The following is a 19,388-nucleotide window of genomic DNA, read 5'->3' on the forward strand; positions in this document are numbered from 1 at the left end:
CTCACACCTTTTGACATCTTCGTTTACACTTTGCAAGCCTCTCCGGAGAGTCTGTTTCATTCTCACCAGGGCCCTGTAAAGGCACAGTTTTGAGTCCCATTGTCCAGCAGAGGAAAAGAAGGTTTTGTCTTTCAGGTGGCCACAGGGCTAGCAGGTGGAGGACCTGTAGGTGTCTGCTGTGTCCCAGTCCCCGAGAAAATAAAAGCTGAACAGAACTTGTCATTATTATGCAAAGCTGGGCATGAGATTTGGACTCTCCCTTGCAGGAGCCCATCTGTCTTTGCACACCTCCCCCATACTCGGAGGCCTGAGGAGAACTGAGCGCCCGGGTTGGTGGAGGAGATACGTCTCCAGCCCTTGGCCTGGGGGGGGGGGGGGGGTGGGGGTGGGGGGGGGGGGAGGAGGGAGAGAGAGAGAGAGAGAGAGAGAGAGAGAGAGAGAGAGAGAGAGAGAGAGAGAGAGATTATGGCCTCCCTCACACCCCGCCCGCCCTCGGGGAACCACATTAATATTAATATAGACGAATGATCGAATGTCCGGGATTTATTCGGGCCCCGGCGATGAAGGACCCGCAGCTGGGTCGCGGTTCCTTCCGGCCACCTGAGTGTTTCTGCAGCTCAGATTCTGTGGGACTCCCCATCCCAGAAGTGGTAGGATGAGGGTGGGTGTGCCGGTCTGTGTGATGTGAGCACGAGCAGATGTCCAGGGAGTGATGGGGACCGCCAAGGCTTCTCCAAGGATTGGGGACGGAGGGGCATCCCGGGTCTCAGCGCTTGGCCCAGCACAGGGTGACCCGGGGCCACTCGGACGCGAGAAGAAACAATAGCGACTCCTTAGACCCTGGGATCCTGCCACTGGCTGTCCAAAGCGTTCCCGGACTACCGGCAGAGCCTTTTTTTTTTTTTTTTTTTTGGCTAATTTATGACTGGAGACTGGTGGGGGAGGGACAACAGAAGAGGGACAGCGTCTAAAGATGGGGGGGGGCAGGGGCAACGGTTAAAGAAGTCGCCCCAGGCTGCGGCTCGGGTGATGTCAGCTCTGGACAAAAATAGAGAGCGATCGCCTGCAAATCCCCAGCTCCGGCAGGGCTAAACCTTGCAATCCCTCTTCGGCCGGCGCCGAGCCAGGGCGCAGCAGCCTCCACCGCCTCCCCCGGCGCGCACACACCAGCACACGCGCACGCACGCACACACTCCCCCGCACTCGCACTCCCGGTCTTCCCCAATCCCGCTCGGTGCCGGCCACTCGTGGTACGGGTCTGCCCCGCGGCGAAGCACAGACACAGGTGGCGGCCAGGACGCAGGGAGCGTGTTCCTGCAGCCCTGCGACCAGCGCGACCTTGCAGGAGCCGGTGTAGGATCCCCGTAGCTCCTCTCGGAGCGCTGGCCGCGAGCCGTTCACGGGAACGCGGACCGCGCGCGGTGGAAAGCCAGGACGTGGATTAGCGCCCGCAGCAGCCTCCGCGCGCGCCGAGGCGCTAAGGGCTTACCCAGGAGGGGGGTGCGAGGGCGGAGAGAGGCTGCCCGTTAAATACCGCTCCCCGCCGCACTCCGGGCTCACCCAGCTCGTCGCCACTGCCTCCAGACCGTGCCCGGGAGGAGGGGGCGTTCCCCACGCCATGGCATCAACCGAGGGGTGAGAGTTTTTCTGGGTACCTGTGGGGAAGCGGGAGCCGCGCGCAGGGTGGTGGTGCCCTATCCCAGATGGGGACAGAGAACTGTGACCGGGACCTCTGAAACCCTACCAGAGCGCTCGCCAGGCTGGAGGTGGTGGGAAGGGGTCCGGTTTCTTTGGTGGTCTAGCTGTCCTTTGAGGATGCGGGAGACAGAGAATTGGATCTAATGAAAGGGTGAATTACTATCAGGGTGTGGAAAAGTGTGAAAAGAAACCGTAGAGGTTACATCAGAGATTTAAAGACAATAAAGGATTGTCCATAGAGCCTGCAGGAGACACTGCCTGGGCTGCAAGGTGGGGACCGGTTGGAATGAATGAGCCGGGACCAGAGCAGGGGCGGGGCGAAGAGAAACGCACAGCCCTGAATGCTTGCTTTGGGCGCGCGCGGGTAGGGGATGAGGGCAAGCCCCCAGCCCAAGAGATTTTTGCTTTTGGATATCGGAATCTCCCTGGCTAGCTGCAGGGAAGGGTGGAAGAGATTTGGGTGCTTCCCAATAGAGAAGAGAAAACCTGTAGCTTGGAGCAAGACTAGACTTTCCAAACTTATCTGGGCTATCACTGGCTTTTTTTTTATTTTGCCTGTGGCCTTGGAGTCGCCCCTGTCTCTTGAGGCCACAGTTGTCATGATGATCGCTTCTGTGGTAGAAGGACAACTGTATTTAGCCAGGGAAGCGTGGGGGATGCAGGAGTCCCTTGAGTACTCACTCCAGGGCATCCTAGTCCTGTCTCCCCAAAACACTTCTCAGGCTTTCCGGAGAACGGAATAAAAAGAATAATTGGGGACCCCAGCTTTTGGGTTATTCCACAAACGGCACTAGCTGCTTTCGAGAGACCAGTGGACCCACGCTTCAGAAACAAGTATCAGGGGCTTCTCAGGACTATATACTTGAGTCCTGGGTTCTGGCATTTTCTGGAGCATGCTTAATAGAAGTCAAACATCACCAACTTTCGGTGAGGTGGTAGGTGGTGATCTCTAAGCAGGAGTGGAGAGAAGGTGTTTAAAGCCAGACTTCGAGATTCCAACCTCAGACAAAGAAAATACTTCTAAACCTGCCCATCTGTATCCAAGAGAAACAGCCCATCCATCTATTTCTCTCATCCCCCAAATCTTTCGAAAGGCGCCTAGCATCTTGTACAACAAAATTTCTCCACATTGCCCTTTTTACCGGTGTGGGTCGTCGGAGTAGTTACTTATCTGAAAAGGTGATCCAGTTTGGTGCTTGAGTGCCAGAAGGCAGTACCATGTGCTCAAACACATCTCTAGAATTACATACATATTAGAAACCCACATGACTTAATGCCAGCACTCCTCTCTGTTTGTTTAAAGGGCTTTTATCTTAGGTATAAGTATAAAGGCGTCTCTGGCTATCTACAGGACCCTTCCAGAATTACTTCTGCCTTCAGAGTCTCAGTTGGAAAACATCTTCGAAAAATATTATCTTCCAAATGCCGCATCCAACTTACTGTCTGTTCTGATGGCCAGAAGGGGAAAGAGAGGGCAACAAACCTCCCCACACTCTGTGTGCTGTTTTTTGCCCTTGTCCTAAGTGAGAGCTGCCAAATGGTTTGAAATTCAAAGCAAAGCAGATGCGATTTTTCAGGACAGGAACCATTTCTAGTCCAGCTAGTGCCATCTTTGTGCATTGTGCAAGGTTGGGAAATGATTGTCAAAGAACTTGTATCTAAGAGATGAAAGAATTGGGAAAAAAATCTGGGAAACAAATGTAGAAAAATATATTGTTTAAGAGTAGTAATCAGTCAGCTGGAAACATTCTCGAACCCTTCTTTTCTCCCAGAAGCCTTTGCAGAGTCTCTGTTGGGTAGAATGCACCTGCTAGACTTGGTGGTGGAGATAAAGAGGCACAGACAGCGTGGAGAGGGCTTTCTGAAGGCTGTCTCGGTGGAGACTTTTAGTACTAAATTGTTCTCCTGGGTTGGTGAGATCTGTTGGCTCCTTCTGATATCTTTGGGTAATGCACCTTGTAATGGAAATTCAGGAAGCATCCCCAGGAAGGTCTCTTTTGTTAGCCTTTGTCTCCTAACAATATTAAAACTGTTTTTTTTTTTCATCTGAAATATACATTACTGAGAAGGATACGGAAATAGCAATGTAATTACATGCTTTCAGTTTATACATGTTTAGCTCAACTCAGTTCCAGAATGCTGGGGGAATGGGGTGGTATATTAAACCAATCGATCTGGCGAATGTTTATTTGGTGTTCAAGTTGCCACCAGCAGCATATGCTAATTACTCCATTTATAGAATTATTAGAGGCAACAGATACATTTGCTCAGCACGCTTTTCAAAGCTCACTTGTATATTTTTACATTCACGTCTTTCAATAGCTCCGCGAAGCAGGCGATCCAATGAAATAGATTTGAAGACTCAAGACTGTGTACAACAAAATGTCATCTTTCCTGGACGATTCTGGGATTTGGCATAGCTTTGGGGTATCATCTGGAAATGTCAGTTGTCAGTAGTGAGCGTGTGGGCCATGGCTGGTGCCTATTTGTCGGTTTTTTGGGAAATCTTATATATATATATATATATATATATATATATATATATATATATATATATATATATATGGCTTTTTGTCAAAACTCAGCAGTGACTCTCTGGGGTAGCTTCCAGGGTCTGAGAAGTGTTTTCCTATAAAAGCAAGGTTCAATTTGATAGTCGAATGTCTTTTGTTTTTTGTTGTTGTTGTTGCTGCTGTTGCTGCTGAGTCCTGGGCATGACTGGAATCACTGAGATGGCTTTTAGGTTCCTGACCCAAATTGGAAAGAGATTATAAGTCGCTGGTGACAGGCAGGCTAGTGTCTGTTATTGACTAGGTCACAGTGGAGTGGCCAGATGCCAAAGAGACAACCATTTTAGAACTATGTTTCTAGGGGCTAGGGATGGCCAGGTCTCCACATTCATCAGAGACTCCTGGCAATCTGTCTTCTGATCAGCTCCCAGGAGCCAAGGGGTCAGGGCTGCGCCAATCAGGAAGGCTTGGGTTTCAGTCTGACTTAGAGAGCAAGTGAAACTGAGAACTGCTGACAGCGAAAATGCCCTGCCAAGGGAGACCCCTGAATTTATGACTCCCAGCGTATGACGATAAACATAGCATTTGCCTTACCCACCCGCCCCCTCTCCAAGAATGAGATTGAAGGGAGGAGGGGGATGAGCTCGTTGACTGGGCTTATTACAGGATGAGTGGAGGGCTGGGGAGATGGGGGCTAGAAGCACTTGCACATTGCATGCCTCGGGCTCTACCAGAATTCATTTCCCTTTCTCAAGAATATTGAGATTGTCTTCCTTGGGTAACATGGACATGAGCAGAGCTATGATAAACTAGTCTGTGTTTGCCAAGGCAATCTCTTGGGAGCAGTTGAAAGCTTAATTCTCCAGAAAATAGTTCCTAAATCCAAATGAGACTTGTGAAGTAGAAACACAGCTCATTCCAAAGCAAACAGAGGGTCTGATCACCTTCTTTACCCCTCCCATCGGATGACGAGGTGCCCTCTCCTTCGGCTTCTGCACTTAGTAATGTGTCAGACTGAGAGGGTCCTCCAGAGATGAGACCCCAGCCACACAAGCAAGCAGCACTCCAGCAGTGCTCTGGGTCCGTGCATCATAGAGCCCTTTCTTCCAGATATGGCCGCCTTCTTCCCAGTTCGAAGCTCAGCACAGGTTAATGCCTTGACAATTCCCTATGCGCTCTCCCCCATGGCTGTATCAGTGTAAAGACGTCTGGGTCCCCTCCCTTTGAAGGCAAACTAAATCGGTTTCTGGAGTGAATTGCTTCTCTCACTGGATTGCCTCGCCCCTTGGAATGAATTGACTCGCCAGTTCCGTCGGCACCTACCTACCGTGACGTAATCTAATGAAACACAGATAACTTAAAAATCTCCTAGCCTTAGTAGGCAGAAGCACAGTTCTCGAGATTTAAAAATCTCAGTTAGGTTTGCATTTCAGGAACTTGTCCTCACGGTCTGAACAATACATCCGACCGATGCCGGGCAGTGCCTGCTTGCTTACAGTTGTCCCTTCCCTGCCCTTAACAGCTTGTTGGAGGTGGGGGTGGGGGGCAGCGAGGGCAGGAGGCATGCTTCTGAGGAAGGGTTTGGAATCCAGATTACAGCAAATCTCTTTATTTACCATGGTTGTGGGATTGCCCTCCCCTCCCTCTGCCCACCCTTTACCCTGCAGCTTGCCAAACGCCAAGTCCTTAGAATGAATTAATTAGGGGGAGTGTTTAAAAATATCTCATGGCTCCGTCTCCACGTGCTTCGTTATTGATTGGAGGCAGATGGACCGCGTATTCGCCAGCAGAAGAGAAAAGGACTGATACCTCGCTATGAACCTGTCTGGTTGGTTTCATATAACGCCAGAGAAGACAATGGGCCCCCGTCAATGAAAGGGGGAGTCTAAATCTTCTGAAGGCTGTTACCGTTTTTCATAGCATTTTGTTGCCTTTTGGAGATTATTTCTCAAAAGCATTGATGTTCTCTTCTTTTCTTCTCTTTCATTCGTGTACTTAATGTCTCACTTAGACAAGCAGATGCGGTAACTGTCTGCTGAGCTGTCATCTGGAGTTCTCAGTGATGTCGGCAGCTGCCTTGGATTATAGACTCATTGAGCAAGGACTGGCCTTTGAAAAGAGAAGGAAGGGAATGAACTCCACTTGGGCAGCTGGGCTTGATCTGTGTCAACCCCAGCCCCCTCTAGGATGGATGGTGGCAGAGATCTTGCAGGAAGTCCTCAGGGACAAAGATGTAGATATTGTCTCTGTGCGTCACGTATATTAAAGGATTCATTTAAATGACTGGAGGGGCTTTCTTTTGTCACAGTGGTCAGGACGACCATCTGTCCTTCACTGTCCCTAATCTGGCATGGGACTTTGAATCCTGAGCTCCTATTCCTGGTCCCTGGCCTCTGCTTTCTCTCAGCATCATAGCACCAGAGCCAGAACCTCTATCTGCCCTGGCTTTGCTTTTTGTGTAACCTCGAAAGGGAGCTGCTGGACACTACAGTTCACGTGTGGCCCAGAAGTGTGTTCTTATTTTGGATTTCAGAGGATCTTGAAAATGTTCGAATTCTTTGCCCCCTTGGAAAACAATTCCCAATGCTGGATTTTTCTTTATTTTTCTTTTGTTTTATTTTATGTGTTTGGGCGTTTTGCCTGTAGGCATATCTGTGTGCCACATGCATGCGTGGCACCAACGGAGACCAGAAGAGCGAGTCAAAGTCCCTGGAACTATAGTTACAGTTCCATGTAAGTTCCAACTGTAAGTTGCCATGTGGGTGCTTGGAATTGAACCTGGGTCCTCTGGAGGAGCAGCCAGTTCTCTTGTGAGGTTGAGCCCTCTTTCCAGTCCCAAATTCCTGACTTTACCTCTCTAGAAAATTGGAGATCTGGTGACAAAGAACTCACTTTTCTGCCTTAATAAATTTATGGTGTGATAGCAAGCCAACAGAACTAACTTTTCTACTAACTCATTTATCATGTGATTACAAGCCAGGGTCTTGTGTGAGGGCATGTGTAGGTATGCATTCATACATGTATGTGTGTGTGTTTGCTACTACAGATTTCACCCAATAGGCAAGGATTCTACCTTTGAACTACATCCCCTTCTCTCTTTTCACATCTGCCCCACCTCATGCCATCCCTTGCTCCAGTGTTCAGATGAGGTTTCTGTAAGGTGTTCAGGCTGGCCTTGAATTCACACTCAGCCCAGGCAGGCTTTGGACTTGCTATCCCTCCTGTCTTAGCCTCTTGAGAAGCTGGGATTACAGGCCTGTGACATCCACCAGGCCCAAAGCTTTAGCAGCTACAAAGTAACTTAATTCTTATAATGTATTATTATTAGTCCTGCTATACTATATCATGTAACATTACTGTTAGTCCTGTCTTTTCTAGAAATAGCAACTGTGGCATAAAGTACTTTAGTACTTGGCCCCAAATGTCTTAGATCTTAAATTCAGGGGTCGTGGAGTCATGGAGCCATGTCCTTAACTAGTGGGCCACCCTCCTTTCTCTCTGTGGCAGTGGTTAGCTGGAGACAGGACTAATGGAACCCTGAAACACAACATGTTAGACACAGTTGTCGGGAGACCACGGCACTCTTATTCTATGAGCACCCACTTACCCCGACTTCTGGGGCCAGCAACCGAGAGTGCAAGCTTGGCAGTGCATTGTCACTGTCTTCTGTGGCTTAAGCGCTTCTACAGTTCCAACTTGCAAGACTTTGTCAGAATGCTATGTAATTCAAGAGACTTTAAATAATTTATCTATTCTCATGTGTACAAATACCTACCAGTTTGCATGCGTGTGTCACACATGTGCTTGGTGCCCACAGAAGTCAGAAGAGGTCTTTTGATCCCCCTGGAACTGGAAATAGAGATGGTATAAGTGGCCATGTAAATACAGGATATAGAGCCTAGGTTCATTGCAAGAACAGAAACTTCTAAGCCAATGGTTCTCAACCCCATGGGTCACGACCCATTTGGTAAACCTTTATCTCCAAAAATATTTACATTATGATTCATAAGAGCAGTAGAATTGCAGTTATGAAGTAGCAACAAAAATAATTTTATGGTTGAGGGCCACCACGACATAAAGGACAGCATTAGGAAGGACGAGGACCACGGAGCCATCTCCACAGCCCCTGTTTTCTTTTTAACCCGCAGCCACTCCTTCCCCTAACCTCTTCTTGCTGTTTCCTCTAACTTTGCCCCAAGTTGCACTTAATCGGGCTCCTCCATAATTATTGATTTCTACAAAGCTAATGGCTCTGCCTCTTCTCTGTACAGTGACCGAGAACAGCCCTGGGATGACCACGTGGGCTGATTACTGACTCCTGTGCTTCTTTGTGGCAAACAAGGCTGAGCCTTCAGCAGCCATCAAATGTGGTTAACTCAGGGCAGTGACTTCAACTCCTTTATTTTGCTATAGTGCAAACAGCGATGGCCTCAGGATGCCTTCTGAATTGACAAGATCTGCATCTGTGTGATGGAGTTTTAAGATTTATTTTTATTTATTTGTATTAGTGTGTGTGTGTGTGTGTGTGTGTGTGTGTGTGTGTCTGCCCATGCTGGATGAAGCCAGAAGGGGACACTGGGTTCCCTGGAGATGGAGGTACACGCTGTTGTGAGCCTCCCAGCATAAGTACTAGGAGTTGAGTTCTGGTCCTCTGAAAGAGCAAGTGCTGTGCTCATTATGCCGGCTCTCTAGCATGCAGTTTGTTGATCACCCAACAGGGGGCAGTAAAGAGCAGTAAATGTCCATGGAGATGTGACTCCCTTAGGAAGCCCTTCCATCCTTAGGGAAATCCCAGGTCAAGCACAGCACAGCACAGCACACACACACACACACACACACACACACACACACACACACACACACACACAGTCTGATAGTAATGAGATAATTGCCATATACTGAAGTGTTGGAAGATGTCAACTTCACATGACTGCATGTCTATCTATGACTTAATTTAATCTTTGAAACTCTCATAATATTATGCTCATTTTATATATAGAGAGTGAAACTTAGAAGTTTTGATTAAATGTGGTTACTGGGTTCCTAGCCCCTGCCCCTCCACCCTTTGTCATCTAATTGTAGCATTCTCTACATTTTACAGTTATCCCATATTTCCTTCAACTTTAATAAACCTTCCTTCCTTTTTTTTTTTCATTTCTGTGAGTGCATGTCCCCGGCCATTTTGATAAGAGAAAGCAAGTGCCCCTGGAGAAACAAGATTATGACAAATGTCACAGGCTATGCCCAAGAAGGAAAGAAATTAGCTTATCTCTGAATGAGGATGCTTCAGAGAAAATGGCACTGTAAAACAACGTCAGAGGAAGTTTAGGTAATGGCGGACTATTGTCATGTCCCAGTTTGTAGACCTCAAACCGGAGGAATTTCAAACAGGAGTAGCCGTGCCGAGGGGAGATAAGGAAGAAGGACAGCGGAGGAGGAAGGGCAGCATCCCCTATTAAGTACCAGGGGAAGTCAGCCTTAGTGACCATTTGCTTGCTTGTTTTTACCTCAGTCTTTACTTAAATGGCCAGTTGGGATTTGATGGCCAGATTATATAGAAAAGTGGGGGGAAGCCATTCTAAATGAAGTGCTTGCTTAGGGCCGAAACGGCTGGGAATCAGCTGACATACATCTCAGATGTTCCAGAGGGACGGACAACCCTGGAGATTGCTGCAGCTCTTGCTGTTCATGTTTATGTGCAACATGGGTTCTAGAAAACAAACGTCAAAAATAAAATCGGACTAACTTCTAAGAATGGGTTTGAGAGCGATGGAATTATAGACAGAATCTAATTCCCAGTGTTTTCTTGGAATTCAAAGTCATCTGTTTTTAGCCAACATTTTTTAAAAATCATTGTGGAGTCATAAAACTGAGCTCACCATCGATTTTAAGATCATGACCAGAGCATTTCAAATGAGATAGGGCGTGCTCAGGTTGGTGTATGCGCATGGGTCAAATGCAAACATTTTAAATAAAGAACTGGTCACTACTGGGGCTTACCTGATCTAAACCACACGTTTGGATTTTTCCCTCACAGGCCATAACCTGATGGATTAAGAACTTTGGTGTTGGTGGGTTGCAGGGAGCTTAGTTAACTGAGTTGGAGCTTAGTCTGAGTCTTGTGCGAGGCTTATTGGAAGTCTGTGGGGTTGGAGTAAGGGAAGTATGGAGGGACAGATGGAGAGGGGGGAACTCAGTCAAGGCCTCAGCCCACCTCAGGATGAGGAAGGCATTTTCAGGTGCTCCCTGACTGATAGAGGAAAGATACCTGTTTGTGTTTTCTGTTCCTGCATTAGCTAACCATTCATACCGCTCTAGATGGACAAAATGTAACATTTTAGAAAGAGCCATACCCAAGAGCTGTCTGATTAGTTCTAACAGCTAAGCTAATGAATCTTTCTTTTCTGCAGTTGAAGGCCTGGGCATCTGGATAGTGAGCTACAGTAGCCATTTTCTTCCTCATGTAAGTGTTTGAGAAACAGTAATAGGACCATCCCAGCTGCCTTTGGCCTGAGTCTAGAGGTGGATGACAGCCTTCCCAATGCTGTCCTCTGTAGCAAAAGGATGAGCTATGCCAGTTAGTGAGGACAGAACTTCCAAAATTTCAGGCAGACGGGATGAATAAATTCAAAGGTGTGTGTGTGTGTGTGTGTGTGTGTGTGTGTGTGTGTGTGTGTTTTCATGTACATGCTGTCCCAAAGTTGATGGTGGGTGTGTTTCTTAATTGCTCTCCATCTTATATATTAACACAGGGTCTCTTCATCTGAACCCAGAACTCCCATATTTGCCCAGTTTAGATGGACAGTCTAAACCCAAGCGTCTCCTGGCTGCCCACCGGTGTTTACACATAGCTGCCACCCCTGCTCTGCTCTCCGTGTGTATGTGCCCTGGGAGTGCAAACTCTGCTCTCTGTGTATATGTGTGCTGCGAGTGCAGACTTCTGTCCCAATGCTTGTATGGCAAGCATTTCATCTATTATGCCGTCTTCCTTGCTCAAGTTTCCAAATCACTACACAGCTAACAGCTGTGTAGTATATATTTAAAAATTTCTCATGTCCCTCAGCTCTGTTCTGAATCTGTGACACTGGTGGTCACTGTGTTTGTGTTTTGAGCAAAACAACTCACTTCAAGGGACTCAACTGCAGGGCAACGGAAACTAAAGGAGGCTGGCCAGTTTCATTAGAAATCAATTTCCTTCCTTTTTATACCCATTTTAGTTCCAGTATTTGAGTAAAGAGGTCAGGGGTTAGATTTGATATACTCTTGGTATATTTTGCTTATAGAAATAATATATAGATCTGAAGGACTTGGTAGCCACTGCCAAACATTGTTTTTAATAAATATTTTACCATTCCTCACATCAGACAAAATATGGGCATTCTTGAAAACAAACGTATTTTATAGAGAGGCAGGAAGGCAAAGTGTATCTTCCACTTTGATCCTGTTCCCTTGAAATCCTCTACAAGTTTGAAACATTTTTCTATGCATGTGTAAACATCTTAAAATGTAGATTGGGCTATTATAGCTAGCTGTTTACTTACCCAGTACTTCAGGTGTTTAAGTTTGTGGCATGTATGTATGTTTAGGCATATGTATGTTTATGTATGTGGAACACCAGATAAAACATATTTCAATTCCTAATAATAAATCACAGTATGGTTATCTAGTATTCCATTTAACCAGCCTGTAGGTTATTGCCAAGTCTTGATTTATTATAATAATGTTGGTGGGATCCGAGCGAATGGAAACAAGAGGCAGGGCCACCGAGACCAATGATAAGACAAGAGCGATAATTTAGGTGGACGAGCTGAGAAGATTGTGGGAAGAATTAGGACACAAGTGAATGTTCTGGGGTTGTCCAAGTGTCTACAAAGGCAAGCAGAACATGATTCAGGGGAGGACTGGCCCCTTAAAGGAAGAAGATAGAGAATTTATCTCATGTGCTTGGGCTAAAATGTTTATGTATGTGGGACACCAGGCAGAGATACTCAGGTGAGCATCCGAGTCTTTATGGAGCAACACTGTACTGGTGGAGGCAACACATTCGTCTGACTGGTCATGAAACCAGGAAAGAATGGAGCCGAGGGAGGATCCTGGGGAGTGGCCATGTCTGGAAAGGTTGCAGATGAGTGTAACTAAGTGGTGTCCTGTGGAGACAGAAGGGGAGGGATCAGAAGGGACAGGTGTCTCAGAGTGAATGACAGTCTTGCCTGTTAGAGACGTACTGAAAAGCAAATTCTGCCAAGTGGTCATTAGACGAATCAGTCTTGAGGCTACCTTTGCCAGACCAGAACTAGTGAGGTGGTCCCTGCCATGCTGGTGCAGGTTGTGAATAGGTAGAGCAAAAATGAATGAAAGGTTTGTTATTGTTGTTGTTTCTCAGGGTTTGTTTTTATTTATGTGCATAGGTATGTGTTGGCGGGAGTGCACAAGTGTGTTCAGGTGCCCCCCAGAAGAGGTCACTGGGTCCCCTGGAGCTCAAGTTATGGGTAGTTGTTAGCTGCCAGACCTGGGTGCTAGGCACTGAACTGGGATCTTCTGCAAGTTTACCCAGTGCTCTTACCCTGTGAGACACCGCTCCACCTTGACGTTACTATACCATCATTATTCTGAGTGGCGATCAAGAAGCGGATGTGATAGGGAATTTGATGCACAGGGCACAGTCGCACCTTGGACCTGAGGGTAGGTCAGTGCAGCGTGTCTGTATGCTGAGGGAAATGCCGGGTCAGTGAAGGCATTCCGATTAATCTCCGGGGAAGACTGTGTTGAAGCAAAGGCTCAGAACTGAAATCAGCTCATTGCTTGCTTTGAGCTTTCTGTGGGAGAGCAGGGTGTCTCTGGGGATTCTCGGTTGAGACCGCCTACAGCATGCTTAGCCAATCCTATGGCATAGCTTCTTAGTCAGGGCTTCTGTTGCTGTGACAAAACACCATGACCAAAAAGCAAGTTGAGGAGGAAAGGGTTTATTTGGCTTACACTTCTACATCACTGTTACTCATCAAAGGAAGTCAGGACAGGAACTCGGACAAGGCAGGAATCTGGAGGCAGGAGCTGATGCAGAGGCCACGGAGGAGCCCTGTCTACTGGCTTGCTCCTTATGACTTAGTCAGCCTGCTTTCTGATATAACCCAGGATCCCCAGCCCAGGGATGCCACTATCCACATTGGGCTGGGACCACCTCCATTAATCACTAATTAACCCACTTCCTTACAGCTGGGTCTTATGGAGGCGTCTTCTCAATTGAGGATCCGTCCTCTCAGATAACTCTAGCTTGTGTCACGTTGACATAAGACCAGCCAGCACACATAGGGAGGATGACTCACAGTGGGGAGGAAGGGCAACACTGCCTGCCTATGTGGCCAAATTCATGTAGCCAGTCAATGATCTGAAGATGTAGGCAGTCAGTTCATCCTGCCTTTGTAGCACCATTGTCAGAGCCTGGGTAGGATATGCTTGGCAGTGGTTGACATTTTCTCCATGCCCACCCTTACAAATCTTATATCTCCTTAGCTGGAGTAGTTCTTTTTTTCCCCCTTACATCCAGGTCATTATGTAACATCTGTGTAGAGGACTTTCTTGGACTTAGTTGTGTGTGTGTGTGTGTGTGTGTGTGTGATGCACATATGAATACTCACATCCCTTTATGAGCATGTGGAGACCAGAAGTGAGCATCAGACATCTTCCTCTACAATTCTCAATTCTCTTATTTTTTGGAGGCAGAGTTTCTCACTGGACCCAAGCTCACCAATTTGCTAAATTGCTTGTCCAGCAAGTCAGCAAGTCCCAGGATCCTCCAGTCCCTTCCCCTCTGTGCATCTAAGTGCCAGAATTGCAGACATATTCTGCAACACTTGGGTCTTTATGTGTATGCTGGGGTTCTGCACTCTGGTTCAGAGCTTATATAGCAAGAAGGCTAACCACTGAGCTATTTCCCCACCTCCTAGATCTTATTTCAGTCACCTTCTGTGCTCCTCATTCTCTTTGGATTCTTTCTGGAACATTTCCATACCACTGTCCCCTTGATACCTTCAGAAGAATGGTACTCTCTCAGGTCTTTTTCTACTCTTTTTCTCATGGCCTGCTTGGTGTTCCTATTTGTTTAATGTCTGGATGCATGGGGATGAACGGACTATAGTGGAGCTGCTGATATTTTCCCTGTAGTCTCGCCCCTCCTTCCTTACAAGCCCCGGGCCCCCCTAGTCTCAGCCAACTCTGCTGCCACGGCACTGAAGTCAGAAACACCAGCTTTGTCCCTGACTTCCTCTTCCCACAGCTCTGATCTGCCGGCTTGCCAGGTAAGTCCTTCTCTCCAAGGGGTTTCTTAAGCCTTGTCCACTCTCTCCATCGCCACGGTATGGCTTTAGCCCAGCCCACAGCCGTTGCTTTCTTAGAGGCTTCACAACTTCCAGCCTTTCAGAACTTCCCACACCTGCATCTTGCCTACCCATTTCCCTTCCAAGACCATTTGTTTGCGTTGTTCTCTTACCATTCCACAGCTAGTTAGTGCCATCCTCCAGAGCAGTCTTTGATGCTCAGTTTCAATGCCCTTTCCTGGAGGGGCTTTGTCTCCCTCTCCCTACTCTGTGTAGAATAGGTCCCTTCCCCTTCCTCAATCCCACCTCAGGCTTCATGCTCTCTTCCTTCATGGCAGCAATTACAGCTTCCAAATATTTTGATGATTTATCCTCTTCTTTGTATGGCTTTCATGGGCCGTAAGAATATCTAGGACCAGCTGATTTTTGCCTAGTCCTGTGTTAGGATTAACACAATGCACTTAACAATCACCCATAAGTAAATAGATGGTCCTGTCAGTCTGGGGGGAAGCAGGGATTGATTCTTAAGAGAGTGACATCTGATTGGGCTTCTTCCAGGGAGGTTGTCCTGCTGTGCTTTGTTCAGACCTCTCTTAGCACCTCAGTAGATCAGACAGTACCAAGTGTTTTCTGGTCTGCCTGCTTGCTGCCCTTCAGATCTCGCTGAGGATCAGAACTCTCTTAATTTACTTTCGCTTCCTCTTATTATCTCCATCCCAGAGAATGCGGTGTAATTGAATTGTCTACTTTGGGAAAGAGACTCACAAGGGCAGAGATGGGGAGAGAAGAAATAGGCTTAAGCCAGCCATAGGGCCAGGGCTGGGAAGATGTGTCTTTCTGCTCCTTAGGAGGTGATCATCTCTGTAGGGTGCTGGTGGTCAATGAAATATCCCCGCCCAGCAGTCAATAACCAGCCTTCTGGTTGTTAAGAGTTAGCAGGGTTCAAGTAGGTTTCAGAGCCATCCTCTGGGTAGCAGCTCATCTCCTGAAACCAAAAATAGATTTGTCATGGTCCATTGTGTCCCTGCTCTACTGCCTGGGAAAGACGGCAAATTCCTCTCTGCACTCCTTTCAGAGCAGAGCAGACTCTGGTCAGATGAGCATCATTGAGCTCTCTCTTGCCTTTCCTGAGACTGCCTGTCTCCATTCAGAATCTTGTCTTTTCTCTTCCCTTGTTCTTTGCAAAGGGAAACAAGAAGCTGGAATGAATTAAACATTTAGATACAAAGAAGGGATCTGAGTCAAAGTTGGTATTTAAATTGAATCAGTGAATAAAACTTAGGGCTGACAGTTTAACTGCTTATAAAGCTGATTTAGAAGAAGAACAGTTACCAGAAGCTGCCAGTTCTGTGGCTAAATTGTTGATTTTGATTACTAAGGAGCTTCTTAGAACATTTAATCAGTCCCAATGGAGTCCCCCTTACTGTGACTTCCTGCAGGTAGAAAAATGACGTCTTTAATTATGTGTGTTTGCTGCTAAGCCAAAGAAGAATGTTTTACACACACACACACACACACACACACACACACACACACACACACACACACACATTTTCCTTCTGGAATGGAGTCCTTTGCTTTACTTTTCTGGTGCTTGGCTGTGTTTGGTGGTATTTGTTGGCTCTGTTGGGATAAGAGGGATGAACGCCCCGCGTATGAGCCTCCTAGGAAGTCCTTAGCTGTAGCTTCCCTCATGGCTGACAGGGTGCTGAATTCAAATCCAAGTCTGCAGATTTTTGAAATGAAAATAGAATCAAAGTATAAATTCTTTATTTTCTAGTTTCCTCTGACACAGAGGCCATTGTAGGTTCCAAGAACCAGGCATGCACCCACGTACTGTCTTCCTCATTTGAAGACTCTTCATGCATTTCTAGTCAAACCAGTGTCCGGGACACCCATTGTTCCACAAACAGAGCCAACCATTTCTCCCAGCAGGGGGCGCTGTGGGGCTGCATGGCCACAGGCCGGGCAATGGGATTTTCCTTCCACTCTGAAGCAAGAACCAGAGGGCGAATTGTTCTCAGTCCCGCACCAGCTGACCCCTGGATTTTAAAGAAGGAAAGCCCTGATGCTTTGATTTTCATACATTCCAAGTTACCCCGAGTTGTCAAATCAGCCAGGGATTCAGAGTTCTTCGGGGGTTGCAGCCAACTGATAACCTTCGGGCTGCCGCTTTGGTTTTTGTTATCCATTTTGGCCCTAGATCCTCTTTCTCACCTTGTCCTCACCCTCCTGGATTCTCCTCAGCAAAGTTCAAGAAAGATCCTTGGGTCCGGATTCAGGTATGTGCAAAATGTTTCTGTCTGGGTCATTGACAAACTCGCTTAAGGTGAAGGGGTGAGTGTAGAACAGAACAGCTCTAACGCTGAACGGAAAGGTACTTGAGAAAATAAAAGAGAACATTTGACGGCTTGGAGGAGCCCCAGAATAAATAGCTCAAGAATGGAGGCATGAAAGCAGATATTCTTTTCAAAATGACTAACTAGGCACCCCAGAGGGCTAGCTTGTGTTTCAAGCCAGTTGGCAACAAGATTAAAGTAGGCATGGAAACACTGTTTTAGTTAAAGGATACTCTCCCTTAGGAGTCAGCTTGTCCATATGTCCTCTAAAGGGCTTTCCCCTTTGCCTGTGGCTAAGCTTCCGAGGCAAGCCAGTGAGGGGGCGACTTGCCCATATTCTAAAAGCAGGAAAGCCATTGTTCTGTCCCCAGACGTAGCTTTAATGTCTCACTGAAGGCATTCTAAGTGAAGCTCTGGGATCCTTCTGCCCCTGACTCACAGAATGTTTGTTGAATGGGTAAATGAGTGAAAGTCTCCAGAGAGGAAGCTTGTGAGAGGAGTCTTTATCATGAGAACTTCGAATTTCTCCACCAAGAGCATCTCAGATTACTTGGGAACAAACAGAAAGGATCAGAGAAGTAGGGCCAGCCGGCTTCACAGGCACGTGCTGTGGTGCTTGGCTGAACCTTTGAATAACAAGTGGCTTCCATTTGTTATTTCTGTCTGTATCCCACAGTTTATGTGTCCACTTCAGGGAGCCAGGCAGGGCCACACTTATGCACAATCCTCCTCATGGTGACCGTCAACATGGTGACCATGAACAAGCTAAAAGATGAGAGTAGACCTGCCCCTTTATTGTATGCTGGAGTAGTCGACAGTGAAATACTTCGCATAAAAGAGCTTCTAGGAGCCAGCGTTGCACACCGTTATGAGGAAGTTTGAATCCCTACTTAAACCCAAGAAAAACCTCCCGTCTCTTCACTCATTAGCTTAAGACTTCAGGAAAGTCAATGAGCCTCTTTAAGACTGGGTGTCACATAGGAGCAATGTCAACAGGGTTTGGCATAAAAGGTTTATGTGAAGCACTCTGGGCACAGTGCCTAGGATATGGACGTCTCCCAGTAATGGTAACTGTCATCGTTCCTGGAATTGTAACTCTCTGGTTACCTGTAGCCTGCTGTGCTTAGCTTGGGTTTTCACCAGCTAACTGACTTTCCAGATAACTTGGTAACACGTGGGTCTGCACCCACAAATATGTTTGCTAGGTCTTTTCCATAAAGCTATTGGTGATAAGATTAGAAAAGCCTTCCCCGGGTGCCTTTGATGGTGTGAGTGGTGTGTTTGCACTTGTGGGCCGCCAGAAGACTTCCCCCTCCCCTGTGCTTTCAACTCCTCACTTGTTTTAATTATTACAGATCTTATTCCAAATATACTGTTTCTTTCCCAACACGGGAAGGGCGTTCTGTAGACAGTTTTATCTTGAGACCATATACTGCGAAGTTAGCATCCAGCTATGAGCCGCCGTTATTACCTCAGATGCTTAGAGGTCAATTTGGTTCAGCGTCTGGTGGATCCTAAGCTCTCACTGATGGTCATAACTAGGACAGGTCAGAGGATGGGCAGAACTCATATTAGTTTTATGGTAAAAGGGACAACTATGAACAGCCACAGAAAGATGCACAGGCCAGGTACAGAGTAGAATGCCACACCTTAGTCCACTACATAAAACCTCTTACATCCTCTCTCAGGGAGGTTTAGCTGTGCAGGTACCACTGACCGAATCATAGGCCTTGGTGAGTAACTTCCTATTTCTATCCCTGGGGAACTTGGGAGTGGTGCTGAAACTTCCTATTCTGGATCTTTCTAGTGAACAGCCATACCTGAAACTATCTAGGAGACCCTCGGCTACCCGTTTTCTCATTGGCATACCCAGATAGTTAGCAGACCCAGAGTTGGAGCACTCCAATGGGATTCTGAAGATTTTAGGATTGTGTTCCAGGAGCCCGAGACAAAGACCAAATACTTATTTTTTTCATTATATAGACTCCATGTAATCTCAGAGTCTCTACAAGCAAGGAGTTCTGCACTCCCCATCCATCCGTCTATCCATTCATCCATCCCCCAGCCAGTCAGCCTTATGAGTGGGAATATGCTGCAGAAAGGACTGCTTCTTCCACAGTAGAGCCACCATCACCTAACCACGGTCACCATGCCTTGAGACCTAGCCCTGCCCCTCCCACACACCTCACTGCCTCCTGTGATGGCTGCCCAGATTTTGTACCAGAATCTTTGCTACCAAAGACTACAAGACAGCTACATAACAGAGTCAGGTAAAGACTTGAAAAAAATCTTCAGGATAAACAGAGAAAAGAGGTCAGTTTGGTTCAGTGTCTGTAGGTCAAAGGCAGGGTGACTAGACTGAATAATTGAAAGCACTTACTATACTTTCCCTTGTGATTGAGGAAGTGTCTGTAGGAGCCCGAGTCTGTTAAAGGTCAACTGTTGACCTTCTTAGGGATAAAAGGAGACTAAACTGGTCAGATGGCAGGATGAGGGGTAGGAGAAGGAGGAAGGAGAGGAAACATAAG

The 19,388-nt window shown here is 47.0% G+C and overlaps 1 protein-coding gene across 2 annotated transcripts in view; it reads left to right on the forward strand.

Annotated features, from left to right (window-relative positions):
• Positions 1 to 1,001: 1,001 nt before the first annotated feature.
• The window catches only part of Slc1a2 (solute carrier family 1 member 2), a 119,003-nt gene continuing 100,616 nt past the window's right edge, over positions 1,002 to 19,388 (forward strand). Inside the window, exon 1 of one of the 2 annotated variants that reach the window (XM_032903795.1) lies at positions 1,002 to 1,635. In XM_032903795.1, coding sequence (XP_032759686.1) covers positions 1,619 to 1,635 — 17 coding nt within the window. In that variant the 5' untranslated portion in view covers positions 1,002 to 1,618. The remainder of the gene's footprint in view (positions 1,636 to 19,388) is intronic. The other variant, XM_032903794.1, reaches the window with a different exon arrangement.

The sequence above is a fragment of the Rattus rattus genome, chromosome 5, assembly GCF_011064425.1.
Source record: "Rattus rattus isolate New Zealand chromosome 5, Rrattus_CSIRO_v1, whole genome shotgun sequence".
NCBI classification, from domain to species: Eukaryota; Metazoa; Chordata; class Mammalia; order Rodentia; family Muridae; genus Rattus; species Rattus rattus.